We start from the raw sequence: 25,865 nt of genomic DNA on the forward strand, positions 1-25,865 counted from the left end.
GAGGTGATACCTCATTGTAGTTTTGATTTGCATTTCTCTAATAATTAGTGATGTTGAGCAGCTTTTCATGTGTCTCTTGGCCATCTTTCCATCTTCTATGGAGAAATATCTGTTGAGGTCTTCCGCCCAGTTTTTGATTGGGTTGTTTGTTTTTTTAATATTGAGCTGCATGAGCTGTTTATATATCTTGGAGATTAATTCTTTATCCATTGCTTCATTTGCGAATATTTTCTCCCTTTCTGAGGTCTGCCTTTTTGTCTTGTTTGTAGTTTCCTTTCTTTTGCAAAAGCTTTTAAGTTTCATTAGGTCCCATTTGTTTATTTTTGTTTTTATTTCCATTACTCTAGGAGGTGAATCAGAAAAGATCTTGCTGTGATTTATGTCAAAGAGTGTTCTTCTTATGTTTTCCTCTAAGAGTTTTTTTTTTATTGGAGCGTAATTGCTTTACAATGGTGTGTTAGTTTCTGCTTTATAACAAAGTGAATCAGTTATACATATACATATGTTCCCATATCTCTTCCCTCTTGCGTCTCCCTCCCTCCCACCCTCCCTATCCCACCCCTCCAGGTGGTCACAAAGCACCGAGCTGATCTCCCTGTGCTATGTGGCTGCTTCCCACTAGCTATCTACCTTACGTTTGGTAGTGTATATATGTCCATGCCTTTCTCGCGCTTTGTCACAGCTTACCATTCCCCCTTCCCATATCCTCAAGTCCATTCTCTAGTAGGTCTGTGTCTTTATTCCTGTCTTACCCCAAGGTTATTCATGACATCTTTTTTCCTTAAATTCCATATATATGTGTTAGTATACGGTATTTGTCTTTCTCTTTCTGACTTACTTCACTCTGTATGACAGACTCTAGGTCTATCCACCTCATTACAAATAGCTCAATTTCGTTTCTTTTTATTGCCGAGTAATATTCCATTGTATATATGTGCCATATCTTCTTTATCCATTTATCCGATGGTGGACACTTAGGTTGTTTCCATCTCTGGGCTATTGTAAATAGAGCTGCAATGAACATTTTGGTACACGACTCTTTTTGAATTATGGTTTTCTCAGGGTATATGCCCAGTAGTGGGATTGCTGGGTCATATGGTAGTTCTATTTGTAGTTTTTAAAGGAACCTCCATACTGTTCTCCATAGTGGCTGTACCAATTCACATTCCCACCAACAGTGCAAAAGGGTTCCCTTTTCTCCACACTCTCTCCAGCATTTATTGTTTCTAGATTTTTTGATGATGGCCATTCTGACTGGTGTGAGATGATATCTCATTGTAGTTTTGATTTGCATTTCTCTAATGATTAATGATGTTGAGTATTCTTTCATGTGTTTGTTGGCAGTCTGTATATCTTCTTTGGAGAAATGTCTATTTAGGTCTTCTGCCCGTTTTTGGATTGGGTTGTTTGTTTTTTTGTTATTGAGCTGCAAGGGCTGCTTATAAATTTTGGAGATTAATCCTTTGTCAGTTGCTTCATTTGCAAATATTTTCTCCCATTCTGAGGGTTGTCTTTTGGTCTTGTTTATGGTTTCCTTTTCTGTGCAAAAGCTTTGAAGTTTCATTAGGTTCCATTTGTTTATTTTTGTTTTTATTTCCCTTTCTCTAGGAGGTGGGTCAAAAAGGATCTTGCTGTGATTTATGTCATACAGTGTTCTGCCTATGTTTTCCTCTAAGAGTTTGATAGTTTCTGGCCTTACATTTAGGACTTTCCATTTTGAGCTTATTTTTGTGTATGGTGTTAGGGAGAGATCTAATCTCATACTTTTCCATGTACCTGTCCAGTTTTCCCAGCACCACTTACTGAAGAGGCTTTCCTTTCTCCACTGTACATTCCTGCCTCCTTTATCAACGATTAGGTGACCATATGTGCGTGGGTTTATCTCTGGGCTTTCTATCCTGTTCCATTGATCTATCTGTTTCTGTGCCAGTACTATACTGTCTTGATTACTGTAGCTTTGTAGTATAGTCTGAAGTCTGGGAGCCTGATTCCTCCAGCTCCGTTTTTCTTTCTCAAGATTGCTTTGGCTATTCGGGGTCTTTTGTGTTTCCATACAAATTGTGAAATTTTTTGTTCTAGTTCTGTAAAAAATGTCAGTGGTAGTTTGATAGGGATTGCATTGAATCTGTAGATTGCTTTGGGTAGTAGAGTCATTTTCACAATGTTGATTCTTCCAATCCAAGATCATGGTATATCTCTCCATCTATTTGTATCAACTTTAATTTCTTTCATCAGTGTCTTATAATTTTCTGCATACAGGTCTTTTGTCTCCTTAGGTAGGTTTATTCGTAGATACTTCATTCTTTTTATTGCAGTGGTAAATGGGAGTGTTTTCTTGATTTCACTTTCAGATTTTTCATCATTAGTGTATAGGAATGCCAGAGATTTCTGTGCATTAATTTTGTATCCTGCTACTTTACCAAATTCATTGATTAGCTCTAGTAGTTTTCTGGTAGCATCTTTAGGATTCTTTATGTATAGTATCACGTCATCTGCAAACAGTGACAGCTTTACTTCTTCTTTTCCGATTTGGATTCCTTTTATTTCCTTTTCTTCTCTGATTGCTGTGGCTAAAACTTCCAAAACTATGTTGAATAAGAGTGGTGAGAGTGAGCAACCTTGTCTTGTTCCTGATCTTAATGGAAATGCTTTCAGTTTTTCACCATTGAGGACGATGTTGGCTGTAGGTTTGTCATATATGGTCTTTATTATGTTGAGGAAAGTTCCCTCTATACCTACTTTCTGCAGGGTTTTTATCATAAATCGGTGTTGAATTTTCTTGAAAGCTTTCTCTGCATCTATGGAGATGATCATATGGTTTTTCTCCATCAATTTGTTAATATGGTGTATCATGTTGATTGATTTGTGTATATTGAAGAATTGTTGCATTCCTGGAATAAACCCCACTTGATCATGGTGTATGATCCATTTAATGTGCTGTTGGATTCTGTTTGCTAGTATTTTGTTGAGGATTTTTGCATCTATGTTCATCAGTGATATTGGCCTGTAGTTTTCTTTGTTTGTGACATGTATGTCTGGTTTTGGTATCAGGGTAATGGTGGCCTTGTAGAATGAGTTTGGGAGTGTTCCTCCTTCTGCTATATTTTGGAAGAGTTTGAGAAGGATAGGTGTTAGCTCTTCTCTAAATGTTTGATAGAATTCGCCTGTGAAGCCATCTGGTCCTGGGCTTTTGTTTGTTGGAAGATTTTGAATCACAGTTTCAATTTCAGTGCTTGTGATTGGTCTGTTCATATTTTCTATTTCTTCCTGATTCAGTCTTGGCAGGTTGTGCATTTCAAAGAATTTGTCCATTTATCCAGGTAGTCCATTTTATTGCCATAGAGTTGCTTGTAGTAATCTCTCATGATCTTTTGTGTTTCTGCAGTGTCTGTTGTTATTTCTCCTTTTTCATTTCTAATTCTATTGATTTGAGTCTTCTCCCTTTTTTGCTTGATGAGTCTGGCTAATGGTTTATCAATTTTGTTTATCTTCTCAAAGAACCAGCTTTTAGTTTTATTGATCTTTGCTATCGTTGCCTTCATTTCTTTCTTTCTTTTTTTTTTTTTTTGCATTCTGCGGGCCTCTCACTGCTGTGGCCTCTCCCGCTGCGGAGCACAGGCTCCGGACGCGCAGGCTCAGTGGCCATGGCTCACGGGCCCAGCCACTCCGCAGCATGTGGGATCCTCCCGGACCGGGGCACGAACCCGTGTCCCCTGCATCGGCAGGCAGAGTCTCAACCACTGCGCCACCAGGGAAGCCCTTTCATTTATTTCTGATCTGATTTTTATGATTTCTTTCTTTCTGCTAACTTTGGGGGGGTTTTTGTTCTTCTTTCTCTAATTGCTTTAGGTGCAAGGTTAGGTTGTTTATTCGAGGTGTTTCCTGTTTCTTAAGGTAGGATTGTATTGCTATAAACTTCCCTCTTAGAACTGCTTTTGCTGCATCCCATAGATTTTGGGTCGTCGTGTCTCCACTGTCATTTGTTTCTAGGTATTTTGATTTCCTCTTTGATTTCTTCACTGATCACTTCGTTATTAAGTAGTGTATTGTTCAGCCTCCATGTGTTTGTATTTTTTACAGATCTTTTCCTGTAATTGTTATCTAGTCTCATAGCATTGTGGTTGGAAAAGATACTTGATACAATTTCAGTTTTCTTAAATTTACCAAGACTTGACTTGTGACCCAAGATATGATCTATCCTGGAGAATGTTCCATGAGCACTTGAGAAAAATGTGTATTCTGTTGTTTTTGGATGGAATGTCCTATAAATATCAAATAAGTCCATCTTGTTTAATGTATCATTTAAAGCTTGTGTTTTCTTATTTATTTTCATTTTGGATGATCTGTCCATTGGTGAAAGTGGGGTGTTAAAGTCCCCTACTATGAATGTGTTACTGTCAATTTCCCCTTTTACTGCTGTTAGTATTTGCCTTATGTATTGAGTTGCTCCTATGTTGGGTGCATAAATATTTACAATTATTATATCTTCTTCTTGGATTGATCCCTCGATCATTTTGTAGTGTCCTTGCTTGTCTCTTGTAACATTCTTTATTTTAAAGTCTATTTTGTCTGATATGAGAATTGCTACTCCAGCTTTCTTTTGGTTTCCATTTGCATGAAATCTTTTTCCATCCCCTTACTTTCAGTCTGTATGTGTCTGTACGTCTGAAGTGGGTCTCTTGTAGACAGCAAATATATGGGTCTTGTTTTTGTATCGATTCAGCCAATCTGTGTCTTTTGGCGGGAGCATTTAGTCCATTTACATTTAAGGTAATTATCGATATGTATGTTCCTATTCCCATTTTCTTAATTGTTTTGGGTTCGTTATTGTAGGTCTTTTCCGTCTCTTGTGTTTCTTGCCTAGAGAAGTTCCTTTAGCAGTTGTTGTAAAGCTGGTTTGGTGGTGCTGAACTCTCTCAGCTTTTGCTTGTCTGTAAAGGTTTTAATTGCTCCATCAAATCTGAATGAGATCCTTGCTGGCTACAGTAATCTTGGTTGCAGGTTTTTCTCCTTCATCACTTTAAATATGTCCTGCCAGTCCCTTCTGGCTTGCAGGGTTTCTACTGAAAGATCAGCTGTTAACCTTACGGGGATTCCCTCATGTGTTATTTGTTGTTTTTCCCTTGCTGCTTTTAATATGTTTTCTTTGTATTTAATTTTTGACAGTTTGATTAGTACGTGTCTTGGTGTATTTCTCCTTGCATTTATCCTGTATGGGACTCTCTGTACTTCCTGGACTTGATTAACTATTTCCTTTCCCATGTTAGGGAAGTTTTCATCTATAATCTCTTCAAATATATTCTCAGTCCCTTTCTTTTTCTCTTCTTCTGGAACCCCTATAATTCGAATGTTGGTGTGTTTAATGTTGTCCCAGAGGTCTCTGAGAGTGTCCTCAGTTCTTTTCATTCTTTTTTCTTTATTCTGCTCTGCAGTAGTTACTTCCACTATTTTATCTTGCAGGTCATTTATCCGTTCTTCTGCCTCAGTTATTCTGCTATTGATCCCATCTAGAGTATCTTTCATTTCATTTATTGTGTTGTTCTTCGTTTTTTGTTTCATCTTTAGTTCTTCTAGGTCCTTGTTAAATGTTTCTTGCATTTTCTCTATTCTATTTCCAAGATTTTGGATCATCTTTACTATCATTATTCTGAATTCTTTTTCAGGTAGACTGCCTATTTCCTCTTCATTTGTTATGTCTGGTGGGTTTTTATCTTGCTCCTTCATCTGCTGTGTGTTTTTCTGTCTTCTCATTTTGTTTATCTTACTGTGTTTTGGGTCCCCTGTTTTTAGGCTGCAGGTTCGTAGTTCCCATTGTTTTTGGTGTCTGTCCCCAGAGGCTAAGGTTGGTTCAGTGGGTTGTGTAGTCTTCCTGGTGAACGGGACTAGTGCCTGTGTTCTGGTGGATGAGGCTGGATCTTGTCTTTCTGGTGGGCAGGTCCACATCTGGTGGTGTGTTTTGGGGTGTCTGTGGACTTATTATGATTTTAGGCAGCCTCTCTGCTAATGGGTGGGGTTGTGTTCCTGTCTTGCTAGTTGTTTGGCACAGGATGTCCAGCACTGTAGCTTGCTGGTTGTTGAGTGAAGCTGGGTGCTGGTGTTGAGATGGAGATCTCTGGGAGATTTTCGCCGTTTGATATTATGTGGAGCTGGGAGGTCTCTTGTGGACCAGTGTCCTGAAGTTGGCTCTCCCACCTCAGAGGCACAGCACTGACTCCTGGCTGCAGCACCAAGAGCTTTTCATCCGCGTGGCTCAGAATAAAAGGGAGAAAAAGTAGAAAGAAAGAATTACTAGAAGGAAGGAAGGAAGGAAGAAAGGAAAGAAGGAAGGAAGGAAGGAAAGAAAGAAAGAAGGGAGGGAGGGAAGGAGGGAGGAAGGAAGGAAGGAAGGAGGGAAGGAAGGAAAAGAAGAGAAAGAAGGTAAAGTAAAATAAAAGAAAGATAAAATATAATAAAGTTATTAAAATAAAAAAATAATTAAGAGAAAATAAAAGAAAAAATAATAATAATAAAAAAAGGACGGATAGAACCCTAGGACAAATGGTGGAAGCAAAGCTATACAGACAAAAATCTCACACAGAAGCATACACATACACACTCACAAAAAGAGGAGAAGGGGAAAAAATCATAAATCTTGCTCTCAAAGTCCACCTCCTTAAGTTGGGATGATTCGTTGTCTATTCATGTATTCCACAGATGCAGCGTACATCAAGTTGATTGTGGAGTTTTAATCTGCTGGTTCTCAGGCTGCTGGGAGAGATTTCCCTTTCTCTTCTTTGTTCTCACAGCTCCCGGGGCTCAGCTTTGGATTTGACCCCGCCTCTGCATGTAGGTCGCCGGAGGGCAGCTGTTCTTCGCTCAGACAGGGCAGGGTTAAAGGAGCCGCTGATTCGGGGGCTCTGGCTCACTCAGGCTGGGGAGAGGAAGGTGCACGGAGTGTGGGGCGAGCCTGCGGTGGCAGAGGCCGGCGTGATGTTGCACCAGCCTTAGGCGCGCCATGCGTTCTACCGGGGGAGTTGTCCCCGGATCCCGGGACCCTGGCAGTGGCGGGCTGCACAGCCTCCCCAGAAGGGGGGTGTGTAGAGTGACCTGTGCTCCCACACAGGCTTCTTCGTGGCGGCAGCAGCAGCCTTAGCGTCTCATGCCTGTCTCTGGCGTCCATGCTTTTAGCCGCAGCTCGCGCCCGTCTCTGGAGCTCCTTTAAGCAGTGCTCTTAATCCTCTGTCCTCGCACACCAGGAAAAAAAAGAGGGAAGAAAAAGTCTCTTGCCTCTTCGGCAGCTCCAGACCTTTTCCCGGACTCGCTCCCGGCTAGCCGTGGCGCACTAACTCCCTGCAGGCTGTGTTCACGCCGCCAACCCCAGTCCTCTCCCTCCGCTCCGACCGAAGCCCGAGCCTCAGCTCCCAGCCCTGCCCGCCCTGGCGGGTGAGCAGATAAGCCTCTTGGGCTGGTGAGTGCCGGTCGGCAGCAGTCCTCTGTGCGGGAATCTCTCCGCTTTGCCCTCCGTACCCCTGTTGCTGTGCTGTCCTCTGTGGCTCAGAAGCTCCCCCGCTCCGCCACCCGCAGTTTCTGCCCGCGAAGGGGCTTCCTAGTGTGTGGAAACCTTTCCTCCTTCACGGCTCCCTCCCACTGTTGCAGGTCCCCTTCCTATCATTTTGTCTCTGTTTATTCTTTTTTCTTTTGCCCTACCCAGGTACGTGGGGGGTTTCTTGCCTTTTGGGAGGTCTGAGGTCTTCTGCCAGCGCTCAGTAGGTGTTCTGTAGGAGTTGTTCCATGTGTAGATGTATTTCTGGTGTATCTGTGGGGAGGAAGGTGATCTCTACATCTTACTCTTCCGCCATCTTCCCGGAAGCCTACTCCTCTAAGAGTTTTATAGTGTCCAGTCTTACATTTAGGTCTCTAATCCATTTGGAGTTTATTTTTGTGTATGGTGTTAGGGAGTGTTCTAATTTCATTCTTTTACATGTAGCTGTCCAGTTTTCCCAGCACCACTTACTGAAGAGACTGTCTTTTCTCCATTGTATATCCTTGCCTCCTTTGTCATAGATTAGTTGACCATAGGTGCGTGGGTTTATTTCTGGACTTTCTATCCTGTTCCATTGATCTATATTTCTGTTTTTGTGCCAGTACCATACTGTCTTGATTACTGTAGCTTTGTAGTATAGTCTGAAGTCAGGGAGTCTGATTCCTCCAGCTCCGTTTTTTTCCCTCAAGACTGCTTTTGCTATTTGGGGTCTTTTGTGTCTCCATACAAATTTTAAGATTTTTTGTTCTAGCTCTGTAAAAAATGCCATTGGTAATTTGATAGGGAGTGCATTGAATCTGTAGATTGCTTTGGGTAGTATACTCATTTTCACAATATTGATTCTTCCAATCCAAGAAAATAGTATATCTCTCCATCTGTTGGTATCTTTAATTTCTTTCAACAGTGTCTTATAGTTTTTTGCATACAGGTCTTTTGTCTCCCTAGGTAGGTTTATTCCTAGGTATTTTATTCTTTTTGTTGCAATGGTAAATGGGAGTGTTTCCTTAATTTCTCTTTCAGATTTTTCACCATTAGTGAATAGGAATGTAAGAGATTTCTGTGCATTAATTTTGTATCCTGCAATTTTACCAAATTCATTGATTAGCTCTAGTAGTTTTCTGGTGGCATCTTTAGGATTCTCTATGTATAGTATCATATCATCTGCAAACAGTGACAGTTTTACTTCTTTTTTCCAATTTGGTTCCTTTTATTTCTTTTTCTTCTCTGATTGCCATGACTAGGACTTCCAAAACTATGTTGAATAATAGTGGCGAAAAATAAAAAATAGTGGCGAGAGTGGACATCCTTGTCTTGTTCCTGATCTTAGAGGAAATGCTTTCAGTTTTTTACCATTGAGAATGATGTTTGCTGTGGGTTGGTCATATATGGCCTTTATTATGTTGAGGTAGCTTCCATCTATGCCCACTTTCTGGAGAGTTTTTATCATAAATGGGTGTTGAATTTTGTCAAAAGCTTTTTCTGCATCTATTGAGATGATCATATGGTTTTTCTTCTTCAATTTGTTAATATGGTGTATCACATTGATTGATTTGCATATATTGAAGGATCTTTGCATCCCTGGGATAAATCCCACTTGATCATGGTGTATGATCCTTTTAATGTGTTGTTGGATTCTATTTGCTAGTATCTTGTTGAGGATTTTTGCATCTGTAGTCATCAGTGATATTGGTCTGTAATTTTCTTCTTTTGTAGTATCTTTGTCTGGTTTTTGTATTAGGGTGATGGTGGCCTCATAAAATGAGTTTGGGAGTGTTCCCTCCTCTGCAGTTTTTTGGAAGAGTTTGAGAAGGATGGGTGTTAGCTCTTCTCTAAATGGTTGATAGAATTCACCTGTGAAGCCATCTGGTCCTGGACTTTTGTTTGTTGGAAGATTTTTTTTAATTAATTAATTTTATTTTATTATTTATTTTTGGATGCGTTGGGTGTTCGTTACTGCATGTGGTCTTTCTCTAGTTGCAGCGAGTGGGGACTACTCTTTGTTGCGGTGTGCGGGTTTCTCATTGCGGTGGCTTCTCTTTTTGCAGATCATGGGCTCTAGGTGCGTGGGCTTCAGTTGCTGTGGTACATGGACTCAGTAGTTGTGGCTCTCGGGCTCTGGAGCATAGGCTCAATAGTTTTGGCGCATGGGCTTAGTTGCTCCGCGGCATGTGGGATCTTCCCAGACCAGGGGTCGAACCTGTGTCCCCTGCATTGGCAGGCGGTTTCTTAACCACTGCACCACCAGGGAAGCCCTGTTGGAAGATATTTAATCACAGTTTCAATTTCATTACTTATGATTGGTCTGTTCATATTTCTTCCTGGTTCAGTCTTAGAAGGTTATACCTCTCTAAGAATTTCTCCGTTTCTTCCAGGTTGTCCATTTTATTGGTGTAGAGTAGCTTGTAGTGGTCTCTTAGTATGGTTTGTATTTCTGCGGTGTCTGTTGTAACTTCTCCTTTTTCATTTGTAGTTTTATTGATTTGAGTCCTCTCCCTCTTTTTCTTGATGAGTCTGGCTAATGGTTTATCAATTTTGTTTATCTTCTCAAAGAACCAGCTTTTAGTTTTATTGATCTTTGCTGTTGTTTTCTATTTCATTTATTTCTGCTCTGATCTTTATGATTTCTTTCCTTCTGCTAACCCTGGGTTTTGTTTGTTCTTCTTTCTCTAGTTCCTTTAGGTGTAAGGTTAGGTTGTTTGTTTGGGATTTTTCTTGTTTCTTGAGGTAGCCTTGTATAGCTATAAACTTCCCTCTTAGAACTGCTTTTGCTGCATCCCATTGGTTTTGGATTGTAGTCTTTTCATTATCATTTTTCTCTAGGTATTTTTTGACTTCCTCTTTGATTTCTTCAGTGATCTCTTGGTTATTTAGTAACGTATTGTTTAGCCTCTATGTGTTTGTGTTTTTTACGGGTTTTTTCCCTGTAATTGATTTCTAATCTCATAGCGTTGTGGTTAGAAGAGATGCTTGATATGATTTCAATTTTCTTAAATTTACTGAGGCTTGATTTGTGACCCACAATGTGACCTATCCTGGAGAATGTTCCATGCGCACTTGAGAAGAAAGTGTAATCTGCTGTTTTTGGATGGAATGTCCTATAAATATCAATTAAATCTATTTGGTCTGTTGTGTCATTTTAAGCTTGTGTGTCCTTATTAATTTTTTGTCTGGATGATCTGTCCATTGGTATAAGTGAGGGGTTAAAGTCCCCCACTATTATTGTGTTACTGTCGATTTCTTCTTTTATAGCTGTTAGCAGTTGCCTTATGTATTGAGGTGCTCCTGTGATGGGTGCATATATATTTATAATTGTTATATCTTCTTGGATTGATCCCTTGATCATTATGTAGCATCCTTCTTTGTCTCTTGTAATAGTCTTTATTTTAAAGTCTGTTTTATCTGATATGAGTATTGTGACTCCACCTTTCTTTTGATTTCTGTTTACATGGAATATCTTTTTCCATCCCCTCACTTTCAGTCTGAATGTGTCGCTAGGTCTGAAGTGGGTCTCTTGTAACAGCATATGTATGGGTCTTGTTTTGTATCCATTCAGCAAGCCTGTGTCTTTTGGTTGGAGCATTTAATCCATTCACGTTTAAGGTAATTATCACTATGTATGTTCCTATTACCATTTTCTTAATTGTTTTGGGTTTGTTTCTTAGGTCCTTTTCTTCTCTTGTGTTTCCCACTTAGAGAAGTTCCTTTAGCATTTGTTGTAGAGCTGGTTTGGTCGTAGTGAATTCTCTTAGCTTTTGGTTGTCTGTAAAACTTTTGATTTCTCCATCAAATCTTAATGAGATCCTTGGCGGTTAGAATGATCTTGGTTGTAGGTTCTTCCCTTTCATCACCTTAAGTATGTCATGCCACTCCCTTCTGGCTTGTAGAGTTTCTGCTGAGAAATCAGCTGTTCACCTTATGGGAGTTCCCTTGTATGTTATTTGTCGTTTTTCCCTTGCTGCTTTCAATAATTTTTCTTTGTCTTTAATTTTTGCCAATTTGATTACTGTGTGTCTCGGCGTGTTTCTCCTTGGGTTTATCTTGTATGGGACTCTCTGCACTTCCTGGAGTTGGGTGGCTATTTCCTTTCCCATGTTAGGGAAGTTTTAGTCTATAATCTCTTCAAATATTTTCTCAGGTCCTTTCTCTCTCTCTTCTCCTTCTGGGACCCCTATAATGTGAACACTGTTTTGTTTAATATGTCCCAGAGGTCTCTTAGGCTGTCTTCATTTCTTTTCATTCTTTTTTCTTTATTCTTTTCTGCGGCAGTGAATTCCACCATTCTGTCTTCCAGGTCACTTATCTGTTCTTCTGCCTCTGTTATTCTGCTATTGATTCCTTCTAGTGTATTTTTCATTTCAGTTATTGTATTGTTCATCTCTGTTTGTTTGTTCTTTAATTCTTCTAGGTTGTTGTTAAACATTTCATGCATCTTCTTGATCGTTGCCTCCATTCTTTTTCCGAGGTCCTGGATCATCTTCACTATCATTATTCTGAATTCTTTTTCTGGAAGGTTGCCTATCTCCACTTCATTTAGTTGTCTTTCTCTGGTTTTATCTTGTTCCTTCATCTGGTACATAGGCCTCTGCCTTTTCATTTTGTCTATATTTCTGTGAATGTGGCTTCTGTTCCACAGGCTGCAGGATTGTAGTTCTTCTTGCTTCTGCTGTCTGCCCTCTGGTGGATGAGGCTATCTAAGGGGCTTGTGCAAGTTTCCTAATGGGAGGGACTGGTGGTGGGTAGAGCTTGTTGTTGCTTTAGTGGGTAGAGCTCAGTAAATCTTTAATCTGCTTGTCTGCTGATGGGTGGGGCTGGGTTCCCTCCCTGTTGGTTAGTTGGCCTGAGGTAACCCAACACTGGAGCCTACCCAGGCTCCTTGGTGGGGCTAATGGCGGACTCTGGGGGGGCTCATGCCAAGGAGTACTTCCCAGAACTTCTGCTGCCAGTGTCCTTGTCCTCATGGTGAGACATAGCCACCGCCCACCTCTGCAGGAGACCTTCCAACACTAGCAGGTAGGTCTGGTTCAGTCTCCTATGAGGTCACTGCTCTTTCCCACTGGCTCCTGATGTGCACACTACTTTGTGTGTGCCCTCCAAGAGTGGAGTCTCTTTTTCCTCCAGTCCTGTCAAAGTCCTGCAATCAAATCCTGCTAGCCTTCAAAGTCTGATTCTCTAGGAATTCCTCCTCCCCTTGCCAGACCCCCAGGTTGGGAAGCCTGACGTGGGGCTCAGAACCTTCACTCCAGTGGGTGGACTTCTGTGGTATAAGTGTTCTCCAGTTTGTGAGTCACCCACCCAGCAGTTATGGGATTTAATTTTATTGTGATTGCGCCCCTCCTACTATCTCATTGTGGCTTTTCCTTTGTCTTTTGATGTGGGGTATCTTTTTCGTGAATTCCAGTGTCTTCCTGTCGATGATTGTTCAGCAGTTAGTTGTGATTCTGTTGTTCTTGCAAGAGGGAATGAGAGCACATCCTTCTACTCTGCCATCTTGAACCAATCTCCATATTACCCGTATTGCTTTAATATTTTAAATATTATTTTTCTGTTAGTCACAGATTGCATTTTCATGTAATTTAAAAGTAGGATTCTGTTTCTCACATTTGTATCTGATTGACAGACTCTCTCAGTTTACTGTAATCCCCGAACACATAGCACATTATCATCTAGATAGTAGGTTGCTTCAGGGATTGTGTCTGTGGTAATTTTAGATTTGTCTTTATTGGTTTTCTCAGTCAGCCTGCCTTTACTTCTGAGAGAAGGAAACCCAGTGCTTGTTTTTGAGTTTGTCATTCAGTAGGTTGAAAACTGAGGAACTCAGGCATCAAGTATTCATGTAGGCATTGATGCTTTGGGATCCTGGAGAAATTATTTAACCTCTTCTTTTGCCTTTGACCTAAGCTGCATTTGTAGGCTTATCAGTAAGAATCTTCTGCACTAGAGAATTTGTCTCCATTCTTGAATTTTACTCAGTGAAGACTGTGACACTGTCTTTTTATCTATAATTATACTTAGCTGGAAAAAGTCTCCTCTTGATCTATGTGTAATGATATTTCTGAACTTAATGTGATATGTCACTGAAATACTACCAGAATGTCACTACCCTCTGTTCTCTCCTCCTATCCTCCTTTAAAAAAATCGGCTGTTGAGGTTAGGAATCAGAGAAGGAAATCTGGAAAAAATTTCCTTTCATTTTAAATGTTGGCCAGAAGCCATTGGAAAATGAGCAATGCACTTCTACCATATATTGTCAGCTTTTAAGAATGTTCTTGAAGACTCTCTTCTGTTGGCTGTTGCTATGAGTCTATTATGATAAATGTTTGTAAGTGCTTTGCTGGTCTTATTTTCAAAATCAGGTCGAGCTCTGATTTTGTGGACATTCAAAATGTTTAATAAGCACTATAGAGAGGATCATTTTATGGCAAAGTAGAGGAATAGCTATGTGTGCAGTGAAAATAATGTTTATTGCGAGTATGTGACATTGTGGTGGGCATTTTATGTGAATAATCTTCTTCAATCTTCAGAAAAACCTAAATGGTCTCTCTTACCCCTAGTTTTCAGAAGAGGAAAAACTTAAGCATAAAGAAGTTAATTTGCATAACATAATTAAATCAATATTAATTAAATTACAGCTTAATTACAATTATATATAACTAAATATTAATTGAAGAGAAGAGAGTTACATTTTTATTACTTAGTATAGGATGTAATTTTTCTGAGTTTCATAGCTGTGGCTTAACTTTTTAAAAAATTGGCATATGGTAGAAAGGATAAAATTTCCTGAATTAGAAATGAATGAAAATAAATAAGTGCAAGATTGTATTTTCCTGTGTCTTTGGTTAAATCAGTTCATTTCTGCCTCAAGTTCCTTTGTATACAAATTGAACGTTGCTTTCTTATTTCATTGAATAAATTGTTTATTGCTGGACTTTGGAGATTGAAAGCTTAAGGAAATATAGTATTATAAAATTACAAAGTATGTCTCAAAGTTGCTGATCATTCCTTAGTAAGCATATTTGATGCCAAATTATTGTTCTGAAAACAACGAGTCAGACAAAATCTTTTTCTTTCCAGTATTTGGGTTCGTTTTGTTGAATTGTGACTCTTTCTTGAAAAGACATTTGGATTTAGCAGATGAGGTAAAGCTTTGCTTGTTTTATAATAGTGTAATGGAGAGCGGGCTAAAGAAGACGCAATTACACATTTTGAAAAGCTCTTTGAAATCCTAGAAGAAAGGAAATCATCTGTTTTGAAGGCAATTGATGCTTCTAAGAAACTAAGATTAGACAAATTTCAGACTCAAATGGAAGAGTATCAGGGGCTGCTAGAGAACAACGGACTCGTGGGATACGCTCAAGAAGTGCTGAAGGAGACAGATCAGTCTTGCTTTGTTCAGACCGCAAAACAGCTCCACCTCAGGTATTTAACTTTGAACTGACAGTCTCTCTCTAGCAGTGTCATTAAATGCTGCTTTATGTTTCAGCTGTAGCTCTTGAGTGGTTCAGAATGCTGTGTTATGTGCAGTATCTCTTGCTTCACTCTTAACTTGAATGTTGAGTGAAGTTTTCTTTTGTTAATCTCATTGAAAATACTTAGTCTGATTTGCCTTTTTAAAGAATCATTTTTGTGTAAAATATTTTATGTCTGTCTGTAGAATACAGAAAGCTACAGAATCTTTGAAGAGCTTTAGACCTGCGGCTCAGACTTCTTTTGAAGACTATGTTGTTAATACATCTAAACAAACAGAACTTCTTGGAGAATTGTCCTTTTTCTCTAGTGGTGAGTTTTAGTAACAGCATACCTTCACTTTTTTAGTTTGAATTCACATTGTGTAGGAGAAACGCAAGTTCTCTTTAGTTTGACATTATAATGCAGCATCTCAGTTGCCCAGACCATCATATGCTAAAATCATATGCCATTTATGTTTTTATAACCAAGTTTTTATGCACAGAAGCTAGATTCTTTTGGTTTGTATGTTTTTAAACATTGTGTGAATGGCACCACATTGTATGTATCTTTTTTTGTAATTTGTTTTTTTGAGAAATTAAGTTTGAGGTAAATATTTGTTAATACATGAAATTCTGGTTTACAGCTATATGTTAACTTTACAGTATTCCATTATGTAAGTAAGTTTCCCACTGAGAGACAGTCTGTTCCTGTTTTTTTTTTCTGTTGTAAGCAACGCTCTGTTGAACATCTTTGTTAGTGTTTCTTTGTGCGTGTGTATGAGTTTCCCTAGGGCAGAAACCTAGAAATGATATCTCCAGGCTAAAAATGACTCTAAGATGTTTAAGTGTTTACATTGTTGTATGAGTTTGCTAGGGCTGCCAAAACTAAATACCACAGACTGGGTGACATAACAGAAATTTAATTTCACAGGATTCTGGCAGTAAAAGGTTTTATTTATTTATTTATCTGTCTATCTATCTATCACACCTTGGGGCTTGCGGGATCTTAGTTCCCCATCTATCTATCTATCTATCTATCTATCTAATGTATCTATCTATCAATCACACCTTGGGGCTTTCGGTGATATTAATTTCCCGACCAGGGATCAAACCCAGGTCCTTGGCAGTAAAAGCCCACATCTTAACCACTGGACCGCCAGGGAATTCCCTTAGGATTCTGGAGGCTAGAAGTCTGAGATGAAGCTGTCGCCAGGGTTGGTTTCTTCTGAGGTCTCTCTCCTAAGTGTGCACATGGCCGTCTTCTCATGTCTTCACGTGGTCTTCCCTCTATATATATCTGAGTCCAAATTTCGTCTTATAAGGACTCCAGTCCTATTAGTCATAGTGGACTAGGGTCCACCTTAACGACCTGATTTTAACTGTGTTACTTCTTTAAAGACCCTCTCTCCAAATAAAGGCACATTCTGAGGTACTAGGGCCTACAACTTCAACATATGAGTTTTAGGGCGGGCAACTCAGCCCCTCACATTTGGTTGTGTTTGTGTTCTGCTGCTCCCCAGCAGGGAGGTCTGCCTTTCCTTTTTTCTTCTCACGTTGTTCATCTCCCTCAGATTTCTCTTCTAATAATGGTGAACAATTACAGTCCTTGGAAAAGTACACTTATAGTTTAATTACTGTACAGGTATGGATACATAGATTTGTATTCAGTCAGAGGAAATTTGTCTTGTTTAAAAGTTAAACACGCTGAAGGATTATTACTATGACCACCTTTCTCTTCCAATCAATACCTGTATCTCTGTCAGGTATATACTTTTCTTGTCTATTATGATGATCTTGTTTTTCCAAATATGTGGTGATATTTGAAATGCTGATTCTATTTCATATACTGTACTTTCTTCTTTTTCCAAAATGTATACTTGAATTGTTTTTTATATACATGCTAGTTTACTTAGGAGTACAAGGTCCTCCCTTCCCTGGGGGTCCCAAAACAGTCTTTGGAAAAAGGAAATTGAGTGTGGGTAATCTCGGGTTATACCAGTGCATAACGAAGGACCAGTAAAATGGGTGGGTCAGAATGGAAAGCTGCTGGTCACCCAGCTTCCTGCTGATGGATGCTCTTCTCATTTTTTCCTGCACGCACGTAGAGCATTCCAGTCATGTTATTCTTTAACTAGCTTTTCTTTTTAACTTTAAAATGTAGTTTGGATGACTTTTCAGATCCCATGGCTGCATAACATTCAGTTGCACAAATGCACACATAGACATACTTATGCTGTACATTGCTTGTACATAGCTGGAGGATAAGGAGAAGAGGGAGACTTCTGCTTTTCATTTCATGTATTTCTCTGTGATTTGATATAAATATGTGTTTATTTATGTGTGCGTGTGCATGTGTAACTCCTATAGCTTATTTTTACCATATGACCAAAGCAGTTAAGCTGTTTGGAATTTATTCTATGGAAAAGATTATGAATATGCACAAAGATTTAGCTGTGATATTTTAAACATTGTATTTTTAGTGAAAAATTGGAAACATGTTTCTGAAAATAGTTAAATGTTGCTACAGTGGAATGCCACTGGAAGAAAAACACTGGCAGGAGCTACACAAAATTATTGTAGTGATAATCTTTGAGTTACTTAATTTGTGTGTGTTTTATGTAGTTTCTGATTTTCTTAAAAAAATACGTATCTTGTTTATACCAAGAAAAAGTCATTTAAATTGCTTTGCCGGACTTCCCTGGTGGTCCAGTGGTTAAGACTCCATGCTCCCAATGCAGGGGGCCCGGGTTCGATCCCTGGTCAGGGAACTGAATCCCACATGACACAACTAGGAGTCCGCATGCTGCAACTAAAGATCCTGCACGCTGCAACGAAGATCCCGCATGCCCAACTAAGACCCGGTGCAGCCAAATAAATAAATAAATAAATTTTAAAATAAATAAATAAGTTGCTTGGCAACTCTGTGGAAGATAATATGAAAGAAAACTATATAATGTTTTATTGAAGTTTGTTTATTATTATACTGACCAAACTTAGATTTAAAAATATTTATTAAAATAACTTTTAGGAGGACACATAAATTTCAAGTCTAGGGTTGTTATTCAGTAGATGGAAATTGAAGAGTATGTGGTTAAAAATTTTAATTTATGGTGTTTCAGAATTAATATGTAAAGCTAAAATTGAGTTTTACTTATTTTGTCTGTCTTATTTTTCATTCTTCTTTCCCCTTTCAGTTATAAACATAAATATACCTTTTAAAAATCTCAATTTACTTTCCTTTTTAAATTTTATTATGATAAAACTTACCGTGAGATCTAGCCTCTATATCTGGTATACAATACAGTATTGTTGTCTACAGACACAAGTTGTACAGCACATCTCTAGAGCTTATTCATCTTGCTTAACTGAAACTTTATGCCTATTGATTAATAAGCACCCATTTCTCCCTGCTCCTCAGCCCCTGGTAACCACCATTCCAGTCTTTGATTTTATGAATTTGGCTACTTTAGATACCTCACGAAAGTGGAATCACGCAGTCAGCATTTGTTTTTCTGTGTCTCACTTATTTCACTTAGCATGTCCTCAAAGTCCAACATCCTGTTGTATTTGCAGGATTTATTCTTTTTCTTATACACAGTGTTATAAATGTAGAAAGTTCTTGAACAGCAGAGAAATCCTTTATTGTCAATAAATCAAAAATAAAGGTTCTGAAATAATATTTTAACATTGTTTTCTATTTCATAATTCTTTCAGGCGTAGATGTGCCAGAGATCAATGAGGAACAGAGCAAAGTTTATAACAATGCTTTGATAAATTGGCACCATCCAGAAAAGGATAAAGCTGATAGCTATGTCCTCGAATACCGGAAGATTAATAGAGATGAAGAAATGTTGTCTTGGAATGAGATAGAAGTGTGTGGCACAAGTAAAGTCATTTCCGATCTTGAAAGTAATTGTAACTATGCTTTCAGAGTAAGAGCCTACAAGGGTTCAATCTGCAGTCCTTGCAGCAGGGAATTGATTCTTCATACTCCTCCAGCTCCAGGTATTGGGAATAGTGGGAATAAGAAAAGCATAGAGTTGGAAAAGACTGTGATAAAAAATAAACCAGTTAATGTGTCCATGCAGACCTACATTAAAACCACCTCTCATCTGTAAAATACTCTAGAAAAGTAGATTCCGTACCCAGCTAGGTTTTAGAAATAGACTGAATACTTGAATTTCACCATCTAGGCTGAGAACAGGATTAGATTTCTGACTGACATCAGATACAGAAAAACCATGACATTTGAGTGAGCAGGGCTATTAATTTGGGATTAAAATAGCATAAATGCTACCTTACAAGTATTAAATAGTATAATTCTGTATTTTTGATCAGTTTATAGAAATCTCTATTAACATAGGATCTAGGCAGATATTTTAAAAATTTATTGGTACAACAATGTGAAGAATAATTTTAATTTACCTAATTCTGACTTGTCTGGCTTTTCTAACTCAGTGATTATGAGCACATGGGGATGGAAGGCAGGTATTAGAACCACATGGATAGCTTTTTCCTACACTAAAAGCTCCTCCTGCCCAGCAATCTTCCCTCCCCTTTCCAAGTTAATAACCACTGATACTACTTAAACAACACCTGTAAATTTTTATAGAATGAGAATGACTTACAGGTTAAGTTGATGTTCACTACAGTGTCTCCGTGGATAAGGGACATTTAGAACCAAAGTTGTGCTCATCCTGGTGAGCAGGAAATCATTCTGCCCTGTTGGTCATGGCCTCAGAGATTCCTTTATTTGGCTTTTAGACCTCATTGCTCCTGCCCATTGTTAGTGGCTTATGTACCTATATTTTGTGCACTCTGCCCATCCTTCCCTTTTTGTCCAGAGTGTACTATTCACTCTGTTTTTCATGTACATTGTGGCTAATTAAAAAGAAATACAAATAAATAGGGTTGCCTCAAATTATTTTTCTTGAATTTTAATAAAATCCAAAAGAGAGGTTTAGGATCCATTTGCAAGTATTAAGTAAATATTTTACTGTTTATGCAGTTTCCGCTTTCTTTTCTAGTCTCTGACTGAAATTGGAAGAAAAAGGAAACCTGAAAGTAGCTACTGTTTTCAGTGACAAAGTGAAGGGGGATGGAGGAAAGGAAACATTAAAAACTGTGTTTCTTTTCTCCAAGAGAAACCACATGAATAGGGTGACCATTTGAATTTATTTTGCAAACTGGGAGACTTTTGAGATTGAGAGACAGTGTGAATTGCCATGCCAGGGCAATAGGCATTACCAGGAAGACTGGTCAAATCACATATGGAGAATAGTTTTAGCTTGTTAGCAGACAGTTTTTTTACAATTGTGGTATTGTATAGTTAAAATTTGCCATTTTAACCATTTTTACAGATCAGTGGCATTAAGTACATTCAACAGTGTTGTGCAACCATCACCACTCACAATCTCTGGAACTTTTTCATTTTTCCAAACTGACACTCTGTGCCCATTAAACAGTAACTCCCCATCCACCCTTCCCCCAGAGCTTGGCAACCTTTATTCTACCTCTGCCTCTATGAATTTGCCTATTCTAAGTACCTCATGTGAATGGATTCACATAATCCTTTTGTGACTGGCTTATTTCAAGGTTCATGCATGTTGTAGCATGTATCAGAATTTCCTTGCTTTTTTAGGCTGAATAGTATTCCATTGTATGTATATACCACATTTTCTTTATCTATTCATCTATTGATGGGCGTTTGGAATGTTTCCACTTTTGGGGCTAGCAGCCACCAAATGTTAGGCTTAATGGGTTTAAGTTGATAGAAGAGTAGTGTTATTGAAACAGGAGGGAAGGGGCAGGGCACAACCTTTAAAAGAAAGATGTAGCCATAGTACATGAAGAAAACTAGTGAGAACCAACTAGGTCCAAGATGGCGGAAGATTCGACTTCCAGTAGACCTTGAGCCTCATACCCTCATTGTAATACATTAGCATGTTAATGACACATCTGCTAGCACCATGACAGTTTTGAGGCCAACCATAAAAGGTCAAGAAGTGGGTGGTAACACACCACTGTAAAGCAATTATACTCCAATAAAGATGTTAAAAAAAAAAAAAAGTGAGTGGTAGCCCAATTCCTGGCTATCCCCACCCCTTCCCCAAAATAATTGGAATAATCCTCCTACTCATTAGCTTATGAAATTATCCAGCCCATAATAACTAACCACGCCGTATTTCGAGGCCTCTTGCTTCTTGTCTTCCAAGATGGCCCACGCTCTGTCTGTGGAATGTGTTTCTCCCAAGGCTTCTTGCCCTCCAAGATGGACCACACTCTGTCTGTGGAGTGTGTTTCTCTCTAAATAAATCCACTTCTTGAATCTGGAATTCTCCAAATTCTTCGCGATGAAGAAAGAACGTTAAATTCACCAGCAACATTATCTCCATTCTGTAGTTGAGGAAATCAAAGTTTAGGTTAAACTCTAGTTAAATGCTTGAGCCAGGCATCAAACCCAGGTCTCTCTGAACCCAAAGCCTGTGCTTTATTTTTTAACACTGTACACTGTTTCTCATGTCTGCCATCTTGATGGATAAGGAAAAGACCTTATTAAAATTGCTAATAGTTTCCATATTTATAAAATTTGGAATAAAATTTTAATAAAACACACATATTTTTGAAAATGTACAGCCGCTTATTTTAGGGATAAAAGGACAGATTCAAGAGTGTAAAATACTTAGGATAGATTTGCTATATCTATTCCAAGGAACTGCATTCATAAATTTCTCATGCATTTAAAATGTTTCTTCTGCTTTGAAATTTCTGAAGATTTTCAGGTACAGAGAATTTACTGGAAATTATTTCTAAGTTGGGGTTTTGTTTTGTCATAGTTTGTGTAGGGTAGAATGAGGTATTCCTCTTCCTATATCTTTTTAGTAATTTCTATTTGAAAAACCTGTTAAATTTAACCATAGATTGTAGAAATGCTAACAATTTGCAGACTAATTTTCTGCTCTGTTTACAGTTTTCAGTTTCCTTTTTGATGAAAAATGCGGCTACAATAATGAACACCTCTTGCTGAACTTGAAGAGAGACCATGTAGAGAGCAGAGCTGGATTTAATCTTCTGCTTGCTGCAGAGCGGATCCAAGTGGGTTACTACACAAGCTTAGACTACATCATTGGAGATGTTGGAATTACAAAAGGGAAGCACTTTTGGGCCTTCCGTGTAGAACCATATTCATACCTGGTAAAAGTGGGAGTTGCTTCCAGTGATAAACTACAAGAATGGCTCCGGACTCCCCGGGATACAGTTAGTCCAAGGTAGATTCTTCTACTGATAATTCTTTAGTTCTTTAGGAAGTAAACATCCTGGTTTAGCAAGGTGAGACTGAAAACAGACTTGGATTTACTTGTTGCATTTAGAGTATTTAGTATTTAGAGTATACATTTCTTAGACTCAGGTGTTTTGGCTGTGCTTATGTAGCTAGCTGGCTAAGAAAAGGAGTCAGGTTGTGTTGTATTCACACAGTGAATAATGAGATTCGGCAGTTAATTTCTCATGCTGTGAGGAAGTAAGTCTGTTTTGGGTACACCTCTTGATTATGGTATAGCTTCGCAATTTAGAATTTGCAAAGTCTTTCAATCAGGTACCTTAATGATGTGATAAAATTGCGTAAATAGTGAAATGCCTCTAAATGCCATACTTCACAATTGATATTAAGTTGTTCTTTTGTTAAAGGATACAATTCTTTAAACTGTCCCGTAAGTACTTACAAAATTGGGTCATGGTAAACGTGTTTCCATGGCAGAGAGTTCCAGTTTCTTGAGTTTGACTACTTAATGGAGACTGTACAGTTTATTTTTGTTAGATGGTATAGTGTGCACTAGTCCAGTCAAGTAATTTTTGACCATTTATGTCTACAGAAATCCCAGATTAACAATCTGAGTAATAGGAAAAACTTTTTGCACCAAGATGAGAAATTGAAATAACAGCGAAAATTGAAATAGGGAAATAGTCCCTTAAACATAGTGGCATGTCTACTTGGTAGATGATTATTAATAATGCTAAAAAAGTTTACAACATGAGAAATATTAGAAGTGAAAAGACCCGATTAAAGTTGTTGATGTAGTATTATCACAAATATATAAGAAGCAGTCTATGCATAGGGAAAAAATGGAAGGAAATTTGTATCAAAATTTTCTTCAAGGTGTTACTGTTTTATAATCAAGGGGGGAAAAAAACCCTTCATAATACTTGCTTGCATTATAGATCCATGCAGAGCTCCCAACCAGTAGATATAGTTCTTAGCAGGAGAATGAAACATGGTTTTTTCTCCTGCATTATTTTGCAGTGCCCATTTATTTTACTTAGTCTGATAATTCCTTGGATTAGGGGGCCTGTCTTGGTTTTTAATTGTTTTGTATATGATTTTTGTGCTAGGAATATTTAATCTTTGTCAAGTCCCTTCAGTTCCCTTCCCCCTGTTTTATTTTTGATAGGCCAAAATTATTATTTTTAGGTTCTCAGATAATATAGGTAAAAATGGATGCTACTTAATGACAGAATTTGGGGCTGAGTTTGTGGTGTAATTCTAAGTGGCAATGTGTAGTCCTTATGTTTTTAATTGATTATGGTTTACCAGAAAGGTTTTGATGTACAATTGATTTTAATTTTAACTCAATATATACTATCTTGTGAAAATGTCTTGAAGCTACTTGAAAGCCTGTGCTGATACAGATAAGATTCTGCTTTGTCTGTCTGTGTTGCATTTTAGATACGAGCAAGACAGTGGGCATGACAGCGGAAGTGAGGATACCTGTTTTGATTCTTCACAACCCTTTACGTTAGTTACTATAGGCATGAAGAAATTTTTTATTCCCAAGTCACCTACTTCTTCTAATGAACCTGAAAACCGAGTTCTCCCCATGCCAACAAGTATAGGGGTTTTCCTCGACTATGATAAAGGCAAAGTGGGTTTCTATGATATGGATCACATGAAATGCCTTTATGAGCGCCAAGTGGACTGTTCGCATACTATGTACCCAGCATTTGCATTAATGGGCAGTGGAGGAATTCAGCTTGAAGAACCCATCACAGCAAAGTATCTAGAATACCAAGAGACCATGTAGTTTAAGCATCTGATGTGACTTAGGATAAAAAATGTGAGCAAAATAATGCCTTGGTGTTAACCTTTGTAACTCATTACATATCATCTAAGTATCCTGTCGCCACACTTGTTTTTTGTGTATGTTTCTTCTTAAAACCGAAAGCCTAAACAGCCTTCCTGCCTTTCACAAACTCCGGGAAAAAGGTACTTTTTCATAGTTAACACTGAAATGGTTAACTGGATTATCTTTTTATGCACGGAAAATCTAATTTATTTATGTCAGCTTGTGTTGCTGATACTTACATTCCTGTTTCGGGGTTGGGGGAAGGGATACAAAAGTATTTATTGTGCTTCTTTTGTGTTTGGTTTTTCATTTTTGTATCATGTTTATGTCCTAAGAGAAGATATTTTTTAAATGCCTTCTGGATAGAAATTAGTACTAAGCCTTGTGTTGTGCATTCATTTTTAATGGGAAAACAAAGGTATAGATAGGTAAAAAAAGGCCATAGAAACGGTAGTATATTTAAATGAAAAATTATGTATTTAATATTCAGAATATATTGCCTGGAAAATGAATACTACTGTTTTGTTTTTTGAAGACCACAAACTGTATTCTTAAGGACATTTTTAAGAGTTCTCTTAGCTGTAATGCCCATACTTGCATGTGTAGGAAACATGGTTTCTTGCAGGAAACACAAAATTCTTGGCTAATACACGAAGCTTTTTTTTTTTTTTTTTTTTTTTTTTGCGGTACGCGGGCCTCTCACTGCTGTGGCCTCTCCCGTTGCGGAGCACAGGCTCCGGACGCGCAGGCTCAGCAGCCATGGCTCACCGGCCCAGCCGCTCCGCGGCATGTGAGATCCTCCCGGACCGGGGCACGAACCCGTGTCCCCTGCATAGGCAGGCGGACTCTCAACCACTGCGCCACCAGGGAAGCCCCATAATACACGAAGCTTTTCACTTCATATGATTTTTGGGGAAGTTTTTTTTCTTCAATTTTTTTTTAGTTCCTCTATGAAAATATTTGAGCTTATATCAAATAATTATTTTTCATAAATATTAGTGAAGATACACTGATAATTGTCATATACTTTTGCTTTCTTTTTGTGTCTTGTAATTTTCATTCTTTGGCACAAATATTATATATCAGATTGTTCTGGTTTATGTTCGCATGTTTGAAAAGTTCTTGATACATTTTTAGTGTCATTAAACATATTATAAAATGTGAAGTAACTATCTGGTCAGTTGTATGGCATTTTCTATGACTCATTGGTAGTAAGCATTTGTCATATAAGCAAGTAAAAATACAAATTTAATTGTTTAGGAATAATAATTAAAATCATAATGACTGTGTGTACCCTTTGTTAAAGTTAAAAGTTCTTTGAATTTGAAGAATCTCATTTTATCTAAATTTTATCTTCATTTTTGGAAGATTCTTTCTTGGGTGGTTTTATTTAAACTGGTTAGTTTTTTTTTTAAGTTAGAGTATTCAGAAACTAGACTGTTAGGCATTTAGCATTAATCATCTTGAAATTCTTTTGACATATTTTAAACAAAACTCTTAGATCTGTTTTTTTTTTTCTTTCTGGTTATATATATATATAAATGGAAATCTGCTATTCAGGTTGGTAGCACTAAATTAGCTTTCTTTTCCCTGACTGAGGTAGGAAATATCATGGAGAATTTCAGTGTTTAGTAAGCTTTGTTCCTTTCCCACCTATGAATAGCACTTTATGACATAGGGTGAACTAAACAAATATGCAGTGTTAACGTAGATCATTGTGCAATAAAGCTGCTAAAGTCACATGTGTGGTAAACTTTGATAGTGTCAAGCCTGTGAAGC

At 38.2% G+C, this 25,865-nt stretch overlaps 1 protein-coding gene and 1 non-coding gene across 2 annotated transcripts in view; both read left to right on the forward strand.

The window, feature by feature from the left end:
* LOC132422141 (E3 ubiquitin-protein ligase TRIM36) overlaps nucleotides 1-25,557 on the forward strand; it is a 43,518-nt gene extending 17,961 nt beyond the window's left edge. The window contains exons 6-10 of the mRNA XM_060006978.1: nucleotides 14,685-14,938; nucleotides 15,174-15,298; nucleotides 18,682-18,972; nucleotides 21,938-22,235; nucleotides 23,690-25,557. Coding sequence (XP_059862961.1) covers nucleotides 14,685-14,938; nucleotides 15,174-15,298; nucleotides 18,682-18,972; nucleotides 21,938-22,235; nucleotides 23,690-24,044 — 1,323 coding nt within the window. The 3' untranslated portion in view covers nucleotides 24,045-25,557. The remainder of the gene's footprint in view (nucleotides 1-14,684; nucleotides 14,939-15,173; nucleotides 15,299-18,681; nucleotides 18,973-21,937; nucleotides 22,236-23,689) is intronic.
* TRNAW-CCA (transfer RNA tryptophan (anticodon CCA)) lies at nucleotides 17,663-17,735 on the forward strand. The gene has a single exon. It is a non-coding gene; the product is annotated as a tRNA-Trp (tRNA).
* Nucleotides 25,558-25,865: the final 308 nt, after the last annotated feature.

This window comes from Delphinus delphis, chromosome 3, assembly GCF_949987515.2.
Source record: "Delphinus delphis chromosome 3, mDelDel1.2, whole genome shotgun sequence".
Classification (NCBI taxonomy): Eukaryota; Metazoa; Chordata; class Mammalia; order Artiodactyla; family Delphinidae; genus Delphinus; species Delphinus delphis.